Source organism: Ruditapes philippinarum, unplaced genomic scaffold (assembly GCF_026571515.1).
Source record: "Ruditapes philippinarum isolate M1 unplaced genomic scaffold, ASM2657151v2 ctg7309_1_1_1_1, whole genome shotgun sequence".
NCBI lineage: Eukaryota > Metazoa > Mollusca > Bivalvia > Venerida > Veneridae > Ruditapes > Ruditapes philippinarum.
In genome coordinates, this window is record NW_026858061.1 from 58,522 (window position 1) to 70,895 (window position 12,374).

Below are 12,374 nucleotides of genomic sequence, written 5' to 3' on the forward strand. Positions count from 1 at the left end.
TATTTAATTGCTGTCAATTTATCTTAGCAAGGTAAATAATAGCAATACAACTGGAACAAATATGATATTTCTTATATGTTTAGGAATAGAACATGGCAATAATGTTTACTTCGACTTGGAGAATTAATACATACATGTACGCTGTTGTGTTTATTATTAAAATGACTTTTTCTTTTTCTTTTTTTTTTAGAAATTAGTTTGTTCCAATGAATCAATAACATCACGTGTGTTTCTATTAAATTTGTGCTTTATCATTTCTGGTTCACTACCTCTTATTTTATATGTTTTTCTGTATATCGTCATCGCTTTTTTTAAATATGCACTTTTGAAAACATTTTGTTGAAACGTTTTACACTTTGTAGGCCCCGGACTGGCATTCGTAGCATACCCAGAGGGCATTGCGAGACTTCCAGTCTCATCATTATGGGCGTTCCTTTTCTTTTTCATGATCATCACTCTCGGACTCGACAGTCAGGTAAGACACGAAGCTTTCTATAGATTAATCATATCTACCCCCCTCTAGGTCATTTCTGTCTATATTCATCTTATTACAAAAATATTTATTATTTCAGTGTGTTCTAAATACATATGGTATCGATATATCTTTAAAAAAATCTTTTTATTATATACTTTTATTATATACTATATAAATGAAAAATTGAGAAATATCGATGAAAAAAATGTGTATTTTTATTTTCCGTATTTTCACTGTAATTCTTTTAACTGCAGTGAAACATATTTTCCGTATTTTCACTGGTGTCTTGCCGGACTACTTTCTTCTAAATTCAGCCAATACACAGAATAAAAACGGAATTCTTCCTATGCATAAGGTTAAAAAAGAAAAAGTATATAATTAACAGAAAATTTATGTTTTTTCTTGTGGTATGAAAATTTATTTCATACCACTCGATGCAAAGAAATACTGTATTTATAGAAGAAACTTGAATATCCTCTATAGCTTTACCTTCAGATAAAAGTTGGTTGAACGTTTATTTTGTGATTTATGATAAAATTGTTAGAAAGTTATATTTTGCATTTTGCTTTAAAATGTTTTATTTTTTCTCGGGCACATCCGTCCCTTAAAAAATCATCTATCCTTCAATGGCCATTCTTCTATTCAGGCCATGTGTTGAGGCAAAAATTTGTCCTTTTGACTATAGACAAGATATGTCCTCCATTTTCAACGGAGTTCTTTGTATATTTGTAAGTTACTTTACGATTGAGTACTAAGGTTAAATGTGATTTACATTGTCTGCATTACTGAATTGGTTTAAACATATCTATTTAAGCTCGATTGCGAAACAAGTTCTTGCAACTTATATTAATCACTTTCGAGTCCGCTTCCTGGAACCAACCAGTACTGGTGTCATATGCAGAAACATGGTCGTGACCCGAGTAGGGCTCGAACCCATTATCTCTGGGTTGAGAGGCAGACACCTTAACCTAGATGCTCGAACCCATGATCTCTGGGTTGAGAGACACCTTAACCACTAGGCTACCGCTCCCCTGAATTGAAATTAATATTAAATGTAGGCATTGATGTGAAACTTTCTTAATCAAGGGAAAGAACACATTGGAACATTTTTACAAAAAAATACCACCTAAACAGTAATTTTCTTTTAACCGTATTTCTTCCCCTTGGTACGTGTACGTTGTAGAGAAGACACAGGGCATCGGCAGATGATTTGAAGACTGGGGACGGTAAACAAGATCGGAACTCGTGCTGCGTACCAGCTGCCGATGTCCTGACTAAAGCCCAGGGGCACTCCCTACAAAGAAGGCTTCGGGTCGACGAGGATGGTGTGCTAGGGTGCGTGAGCCCCTAGCACGATTAGACGGCTTGAACGGCAGGCCTTTTGATGGCACCAACAACCCTTTTCAGGGCTACAATTTCATATTGTCTCAGGTTACTGTACATTTAGATTCTTTTTGACCGCCGTACAGTGACCTATTTTTGGCTCAAAATTCATATCTTTGGCTAATACTCAGTGGAAATGGCATGGATGTAAATTGTCACCACTTTGTGCTTCAAAATTAACTCTTTAAGGGCATGATTGGTGACATGTCCGGGGTCCGTACTCGACACGAAAGCTGCATTTTGTGCCCTTACGGGCGGATGGACCCTCATTAAGCATAAACTACATACATACATACATACATACATACATACATACATACATACATACATACATACATACATACATACATACATACATACATACATACATACATACATACATACATACATACATACATACATACATACATACATACATACATACATACATACATACATACATACATACAATACATACATACATACATACATACATACATACATACATACATACATACATACATACATACATACATACATACATACATACATACATACATACATACATACATACATACATACATACATACATACATACATACATACATACATACATACATACATACATACATACATACATACATACATACATACATACATACATACATACATACATACATACATACATACATACATACATACATACATACATACATACATACATACATACATACAAACATACATACATACATACATACATACATACATACATACATACATACATACATACATACATACATACATACATACATACATACATACATACATACATACATACATACATACATACATACATACATACATACATACATACATACATACATACATACATACATACATACATACATACATACATACATACATACATACATACATACATACATACATACATACATACATACATACATACATACATACATACATACATACATACATACATACATACATACATACATACATACACCGTGTTTAATATGAAGATCCTTCACAAAAATCCAGAAGAAGTTACCAAGTGGCCAATCATTAGTTTTTTCCAGGATTGTCATCTTGACTCAATTTTTGTTTCGTAAGTATTATAGAAGTTAATATGTTCTATTTTAGATGGTTATGATGGAGACGGTCATCAGTGGTATCACAGATCTTTATCCTCAATTACTCCGCAGGAAGAAAGCTCTGTTTACATTCATATGTTGTATGATTGGTTTTGCTCTCGGCATTCCTATGTCAACAAAGGTTTACACTATTTCTTACTACCATAACTATTTATTTTATACTATAACGTTTTCCTATCAAATGCATTAAGTCACTGTATGCTCAAATCAATAATTATGTTATTTTTAAAACCAGTGTGAATAGATTCTTCATATAATTTAAATGATTAATCATAATAATAATTATAATATTAATAAACAATATACAAGTTAAACGTTCCTGTTTGTTTCCTTTTATTGTTTTCAGCGGCTAACAAAAATTTATAAGTATATTATTAGTGACGGGATATACGGTAGAATATACTTGCAATCTGACTTAAGCCCGGATCCATGTAGATCTGATATCCACCCTTCTTTCAGATTCGGATTTCCAGAGTTTGCTAATTTTAGCAATCCAATTAAATCGTCCGTTACAAATAGGCATTAGAAAGTGGTAATTCTATTGTTGAAAGTGCAGTGACTACAGGTGTAGGCCATTTCTAACAGCCATGCTGTTGGGTAATCGGTTTACCCTTTTGCGACGTGGTTGAGTTCTAGAGGTCCGGAGTTTAAAACCCGGTCACCACCTGAGGATATTTCAGGCTTACATGTGCTTGTTTCAGTCACTTTATATTTACTATTATAAAACTAGGGCAAACATAAAAGTCGTTAGATAATTATGTTCATGGACGACGGCATGTTTGTTTCAGCGTAATATCTTGAAATCTTCACGATATTGGTTTTCCAGCGTTTAAAATTAAAAACAGAATCGCTTTCAAAATTATGAAAGCTCGCCATGATTGGCCGTTTGAAAAGTCCCGAGAAGCGTCTCCGTATTTGGTGATGGTCAGATCTAAATGCGGAGCGTTATTTAGAGCTGATTTTAATCAGATTGAATATACATGCAGCTTGAATGAGATAAATTTGACATGAGATGCTAATATTAATAAGTTCCATTACACAAAAATATCTTGTCAAAGCGCATTTTGATTGCAAACTTCAAGTAATTTTGGTTGCTAACTTATTCCTATTATTTTTGAATCAAATATAAAACTGCAAAAATGTTCAACAAAGATCATATTTTGTAATCACAGATATTTCATTGAAAATTTTAGACAATTGTGATTTTTTACTGTTTATTTTTTATTACGGCTTTGACATTTTTAAGTCTTTCCTTATTTAGTTGTCAATTATTATCATTTATTGGTACGACCACGCCATGTCCCACCTTTTATGACCCCTCCTGCTTTTTGTTAGTGCCCTACTTGGTGCATATCAGGTGGTCTAGTGTGACTGGATTTTGTTGGAGGCTGCATTCTGTGAACGTCGCTCTTCCTTGTTGATCTTTTTATCTTATATTTTACCTTTTTCACCATAATACTATAATATTAATAATTAAGTGTTTTCAATGGCTTTATTATTCATATTAGCCTGAGGTCAAAGGCGTATGCTTTTTGCCGTATAGTGCATCGTAATTAATAGACTTACTTCGGAATTAAGAATATTTGGTTTACTCCCAGCTAATCTGTAGGTACAAACAAATTTTTACAGTTACAGCTTCGAAAATATGGTAACAGGTTGACTTATCTATTGTTGCGGGTAGTCCACCATAAAACTGTAAAGGTTAAGGATAGTTTGTACCTACAGATTAGCTTGGAAAAAACCCTCATCTGCCGACTTCTGGATGTCTATAGGGGGCAATTGTGCGAATATAGCTCCAATTACTCTGATCGAAAAGATCCCTATAACATGTGATAGAGCTGTTTAGATAATTATACTGAACATTTTATATTTCAGGGCGGCATTCTTGTGTTGACATTATTTGACTGGTATTCTGGCTCTTACAATCTGATGGTTATATGCTTTTGTGAACTCATCGCAGTATGCTGGATATATGGTAAGTCCAAAATTTAACCTTATATATCACTCTCGCTTTTTTAACAGGCACTGTGAGATGACAAGTGATGTTTCCGACTTACTCGGTTTATGTTTTGATATGTAAAAACTGGTTTTCAAGTAATTTGTGGTCCCAGTTCCAGTGGAAGCACTCAGGAAAAACACTATGGCCCGTATTCAGAATCGATACTTACACTCACACTCAATGAGTAAATCCCATATAATTGCCTAACGGTCAAGACTGTCCTCACCTTCAATAAAGTGGTATTCAGGTTATAAAGTAAGTGGCGAGTGAACTCAGATAAGTTGAGAATCTGTGAGATTAGGAAGGGGCTACCTTGAGGTGTCCTCAATAAAAAAAATACTGAATACCACTTAGTTTTGAGTATTGATTTTGAATCTTATTCGTCCCATATACATTAAAGTGCATCAAATACGCGAACTGACAGTATTTTAGAAAAAAAATGTTGAAAAACAGATACTTAGGAATAGAGATGATCCCATTAATTAATGTCAGAAGTGTAATTTTATCAAAAAAATGTTTTTCAAAGAGGTGTACCCAGTATGACGCAACTAGTATGAACTATTTAGAGGGTATTCAGCTCGCGGGATACCAGTACTTATGCCAAAAAGAAATGAATTTATATGATTTCAAATTGGTAATTTCTTGAATTTCCTTTTATCCATGAAAATGACTGTTCCTGTGTTTGTCAATGTGACCATCGATGATTCTGGATGATTTGTCGTATGCTTCTAAATATAGGCATATGTATAACAGTTAGATACACGTTATATCACACTGTTTGAATCCCCAATTCAATTTCAAAGGAAAATGACAGAAAAATATCTTCATGGCGTCATGAATAACCATGGCATAAAGTTAGCATTGACGTCTGAGCATTCAAATTCCAAAATCAACAATCAAAATCCACGTAGAAAAAAATATCTTGAACATTTGTTTAGCATGATTTATGTAAAATACACTTTACTAAACGAGTATGGTGTTTCATTACTTACATCCAGTTTGTAACTTTAATAACAGCTGAAAATGATTTACCGCTTCAGTCGTTAGGTATTCCAGCATCACAATCAAACAGGGTCGTTTTGTTTGTTTGTTGTTGTTGTTTTTGTTTGTTTTTTTTTTTTTGGGGGGGGGGACTTATGTACAAAATCATTGAATTTGATTCAAGAAATTAAAAAGATTAGGATTATATTTTGCAAATACCAACAACAGTCTTGTTAAAAGCATGCTTCTCTTTCTATTTTAATTTTTTTTTTTTAAATTAAAAACTATTTAAAGTTGCACTGAACGTGCAGTATTGTGTTATGATAGTAGAAAAATGTAAAGAATGTAGTATTTTGACTTCAATATAAAATGATAATGCAATATGATTATACCCTTTACAAAAGTTGAAATTTTGAGAAATAAAATAGATAGAATTTCTGAGCCATAAAGGGCCTTTAAAATCATAAGATCATTAAAAAAGGGAAACATAAGTGTGTATTGCAAAAAAAAATATCAATGACATAAAAAATTGGATGCTTCTTTCAAAATAAAGTTAAAGCTATTGAAATGTTTCTTTTTTTCAGTTCTAAATGCCTGTCATAAGCCTTTCACTACTTTCTTTAGCTTCTTTTTTCGTCATGACTTTCAGGTTTTCCAACATTATTTTGCTATTTTGGCATTTAATACTTGAAAACTTTTAAATACTCTTTAAATGTCTCCTCATGCTTTTGTTTTATAGAACACACGTATAATTATTTTAAATCGTTTTTTTTTCTTTTAAATTAAGATTTTTAATAATTAATTCTTTAACAAAATTGTTCCACTTCGTTAAAATACACTCCTTTAAACGACATTATTACACTTTTACAATGTATATTGAGTGATGTTATGCAATAAAACCGATCAGTCAACTTTTGAAGTCTCCCTAACAAGAGGTAAGGTTGAGTAAACAAAACGAATACCACCACTATGCACATTGTGAGTTACTTACCGTAAGTCTACTCCAGCGTTACTTGAGGCGACCTAGCTTTCGCGAGTTTGAGTCGAGATTGAGATTAAGTACCGTTTCTGAATACTGGCCTATATCTTGTTTTCAGTCCTTTACTATGAATTAAAACTGTAACTGTTAACTGCTTTTACAGTTATCACAGGTACAGTACTGTAGCCATTATTTGATGCGCTAATTTAGAAAAGGGTATTTTACCTGCCTGTCGTTACAAAAATATTTCTGTTGGATTCAGCAAGTGCGCGATAGTGTCGATTCTTATAACCCTAATCAACGCTAAAAATGTCGGCTGGAATTTCTGTTAAATGTCTAATATATCACCTGCTATCAACTGAATACTAAGAAACATAATGTTCACAAATCATCTATCCCTCATTTAACTCTCTGAATGTTCTCAGTCTAATAAATGTGAGTTACGAGTCTTTGAATTCATTTACCTTAATCGATTACAATACTTTAAACACACACACACACACGCTCACACACACTCTCTCGCGCGCGCACACACACACACACACACACACGCACACACACACACACACACACACACACACTGTTTTTATAACAATATGAGGTATTTGTTCTTTGTTCAACTAACTTCTAACTCTAACCCTAGCTTTAACCCTTACCCTTAACTTACTCGTATGCGTCCCTAACCCAAAACTAAACCGAATGTCGGCTCGACTCACGGAATGAAGTTTAAAGTTCCTAGGTATACTTCACAATGTAGGTGTAACCTCACTTTGTATTGGTAAAACAACACATTCACCTCGCCAAGTAGGGTAAACTAGCCCACACACACAAACACACACTGTTTTTGTCATAAGATATTAATGTGTAGACACTTCCAAGATGTCGTACTGTCATAGTGGGTAAGGTAGGTGACACATTTTTCTCAACTCTTAACATTTTTTATCTGGCCTTACATAGTTCCTCGGTACCATGTAGAAATATTCCATTGTAATTATGTTTTGAGATATCTTGCACTAAACATTGCCAAATGGTAAAATTGACAAATGAATCGAGGATCTCGCATTGTTTTTTAGGTGTAACTTGTTAAATAAACTCATGTTTTCGATGTAATTTGTTGTATTCATTATTTACGTTGGTTGAAGTTGTTTTTGTGAAATATGTGTGTAAGTACTCAAAACATGTATTTTTCAAATCTTCAGCGGTGTAGACCACATGAACAGTTTCGCACAAAGCGGTGTAAAACATTATTTTCTGAACGGTGTAGACACAAAAATGAACCTTATTTCTGTACAGCTTAAATCCGAAACTTATACATATATTCCTGTCTATCTCAGATTTATACCTGTTCTTTGTTGTTCTTCACTCCACGGCAGTTTACTCTGACAGTATGTAAAAGTTCATCAAAGGGAAATAATTGAGATAAGGGGAAATGGCCATTGTAAACGCCACACAATAATATTTTACCGATTGATGAACATTGAATCCAAAATATAGAACTTATTTATGCAAGAAAAGTTGATTTTGGACTAATTAATCTATCACTTGAATATCTGAAGCTGTATATCTGTCAGTATATCAGCATTATAACTTACTACGGTATAATATCTTTTGTTTTCTTTCCGTGTTATTTGATGTAAGTATTTGCTTAATCAAGGTGAAGTGAAATTTCTTCAAAGTCTGTACAGATAAAATCACAGTACCATTTTAAATATGCCATCTGAATTCAATTAGATAAAAAATGTATTTATGTTTGTCTTATATGTGGTCTAAACCGCTACAGGAAATTATATGTATAATTAAAAAAAATATCGGATTATTAGTCCCCTAACGGTTTAACCGGAGGGGACTTTAGGTTTATGCTCCCCGAAGGGTGAGCATATAGTCGCCGCTTTGTCCGTCCGTCCGCTATTCTTGTCCAGGACATAAGTTTGAAACAACAAGAGGTATCGACATGATTTTTTGTAGGTAGATAAATCTTATTGATTAGATGTGCAGTGCACTAGAACCGTAACTCTGCCTTGCCTAATTTTGGAATTTATTGCTCATTGTTTATTTTTACACTTTGAACTTTGTCCGGGACATAACTCTAAAACTATAAGAGATATCAACATGAAACTGTGTAGGTAGATAGATCTCATTGTGTAGATGTACAGTGCACAAGAACCGTAACTCTGCCTTGCCTAAGTTTAGAATTATTACCCTTTGTTTATTTTTACACTTTGAACTTTGTCCGAGACATAACTCTAAAACTATAAGAGATATCAAAGTGAAACTTTGTAGGTAGATAGACCTCATTGTGTTGATGTGCAGTGCTAAAGAACTGTAACTCTGTCTTGCCTAAATGTAGAATTATTACCCTTTGTTTATTTTTACACTTTGAACTTTGTCCGGGACATAACTCTAAAACTATAAGAGATATCAACATGATAAAGCTCGTTGTGTAGAAGTGCAGTGCAAAAGAAGCATAACTCTGTCTTGCCTTTTTTTGGAGTTATTTCCCTTTGGTATTTTTTTCACTTTGAACTTTGTCCGAGACATAACTAAAACTATAAGCGATATCAACATGAAACTTTGTAGGTAGATAGATCTCATTGTGTAAAAGTGCAGTGCTAAAGAACAATTACTCTTTCTTGTCTAATTTTGGAGTAATTGCCCTTTGTTCATTTTTACACATTGAACTTTGTCCTAGACATAACTCTAAAACTATAAGATATGTCAACATGAAAAGTTGTAAGTAGATATATCTCATTGTGTGGAAGTGCAGGACTAATGAACCATGGAGATATTGGCCTTTGTTAATATTTACACTTTGAACATTGCTCGGGACATAGCTCTAAAATTTAAGAGATATCAACATGAAACTTTATAGGCAAATAAATCTCATTAAATATAAGTGCAGTGCAAAAGAGCTATAACTCTGCCTTGCCTAATTTTGGAATTATTGCCCTTTGTTTATTTTTTCACTTTGAACTCTGTCCGGAACATATCTCTAAAACCATAAGAGATATCAACATGAAACTTTGTAGGTAGATAGATCTCATTATGTAGATGTGCAGTGATAAAGAACCGTAACTCTGCCTTGCCTAAATGTAGAATTATTACCCTTTGTTTATTTTTACACTTTGAACTTTGTCCGAGACATAACTCTAAAACTATAAGAGATATCAAAGCGAAACTTTCTAGGTAGATAGACCTCATTGTGTTGATGTGCAGTGCTAAAGCCTAATTTTGGAGTTATTTCCCTTTGGTATTTTTATTCCAATTTGAACTTTGTCCGAGACATAACTCTAAAACTATAAGCGATATAAAATGAAACTTTGTAGGTAGATAAATCTCGTTGTGTAGAAGTGCAGTGCTAAAGAACCATAACTCTGTCTTGCCTTATTTTGGAGTTATTTCCCTTTTGTATTTTTTTCACTTTGAGCTTTGTCCGAGACATAACTCTAAAACTATAAGCGATATCAACATGAAACTTTGTAGGTAGATAGATCTCATTGTGTAAAAGTGCAGTGCTAAAGAACCATTACTCTTTCTTGTCTAATTTTGGAGTAATTGCCCTTTGTGCATTTGTACAATTTGAACTTTGTCCTGGATATATCTCTAAAACTATAAGAGTTATCAACATTACACTTTGTAGGTAGATAGATTTCAATGTGTGGAAGTGCAGGACTAAAGAACCATAACTCTGCCTTGCCTTATTTTGGAGTTGTTGTACTTTGTTCATATTTACACTTTGAACATTGTTCGGGACATAACTCTTAAATTATAAGAGATATCTACATGAAATTTTATAGGTAAATTAATTTCATTAAATAGAAGTGCAGTGCAAAAGAGCCATAACTCTGTCTTGCCTAATTTTGAAGTTATTTCCCTTTGGTATTTTTTTTTCACTTTGAACTTTGTCCGAGACATCGCTCTGAAACCATAAGAGATTTGTAGGTAGATTGATCTCATAAATAGAAGTGCAACGCAAAAAACTCTGCCTTGCTTAATTTTATAGTTATTGCCCTTTGTTCATTTTTACACTTTAAACTTTGTCAGGGATATAACTCTGACACTTCAAGAGGTATACCTTTCTGTGTCCAAAACCTACTCGGGGAGCATCACCCGGTTCAACTATTCTAATTTATTTTTTTATTAGCCATTTGTGTATAAATGCTCAGCATACGCAATTTTCGGAGGAGCTGAAATGCATTTAGTTTGATACCTATTTCAAATGATTATAACGTGATTATTTCATTAACATCTGAAATGTATGAGATTTTCACTGAATGAGCTATTATGTACGTCAAATTTATAAGTCGGCCATTTTGAAAATGGCGGCCATCTTGGATGAGCAGAGATATTTTTGGTTAGCAGCCTAGCAGCCTGGCAGCCTTTGTAACTTCACAAAATTCGAAGCGTCAGAATAAAATTAATAAAGTTCAATAGTTTAAAAAATAAAGAATAAGACGTGGAATGGTCTAAGTATGTGCTACCGATTCATTTCCGACGGTTTTCATGTTTGTACTATCCTTAGTTTTTTGATTTAGGCTGCTAGGCGACCAGGCTGTTAGGCTGCCAACTTCAGGCTGCTAGGCTGCCAGGCTGTAAGGCTGCCAACTTCAGGCTGCTAGGCTGTTAGGCTGCAAACTTCAGGCTGCTAGGCTGTCAACTTCACAAATTTCGAATCGTCAGAATGAAAAAAATATGTTAAGATAAAGTTCAACATCTTAAAAAATAAAGATCACGATATTGAAAAAAAAAGGCGTGGAAGGATCTAAGAAAGTGCTACTGATGTATTTCTGACCGTTTTCATGTTTGTACTATTCTTAGTTTTCTTTAGGCTGATAGACTGTTAGGCTGCCAACTTCAGGCTGTTAGGCTGCCAGGCTGTTAGGCTGCCAGGCTGTTAGGCTGCCAACCTCAGGCTGTTAGGCTGCAAACTTCAGGCTGCTAGGCTGTCAACTTCACGAACATAAAAAACTGTTCCTACATTACTATTTGTGAAAAATGCTATGCCACCGCATTAATGCAACACTAAATGCAATCTTGTTTTTTACTCAGAACATGAAAATGAAGCTTAATTGATAAGATTGGATCCAATAATGATTGTCCCGCCTTCCAAACACTAGAAGTTCATTTATCACATTTTATAAGGTGTGAAATAGCAAACAATTATTTCACCCTATATTCTATTTTCAAGGCGTGTTATTCAGTAACATTTTTTCCCAAGAGCTATACTACTCTTTTGCTAAGGACAGTGCATTACTTTTGTGTATTTGTAATAAATGTGAAAATTGATTAAAAGGAATTAAATATAATTAGTTAGGAATTGATTTTTATGAAAATAATGACAATGGAAGTGTTCCTTGACGTGTGCCTGTTGCGGAAAGAGTGTGCTGGACGAAAATCAACATTTTGGAG

General features: G+C 33.7%; 1 protein-coding gene across 2 annotated transcripts in view; it reads left to right on the forward strand.

Annotated features, from left to right (window-relative positions):
• LOC132751955 (sodium- and chloride-dependent glycine transporter 1-like) overlaps nucleotides 1-12,374 on the forward strand; it is a 74,302-nt gene that overhangs the window by 47,878 nt on the left and 14,050 nt on the right. For both annotated transcript variants that reach the window (XM_060742176.1, XM_060742175.1), the window contains exons 10-12: nucleotides 363-475; nucleotides 2,999-3,130; nucleotides 4,885-4,984. In XM_060742176.1, coding sequence (XP_060598159.1) covers nucleotides 363-475; nucleotides 2,999-3,130; nucleotides 4,885-4,984 — 345 coding nt within the window. The remainder of the gene's footprint in view (nucleotides 1-362; nucleotides 476-2,998; nucleotides 3,131-4,884; nucleotides 4,985-12,374) is intronic.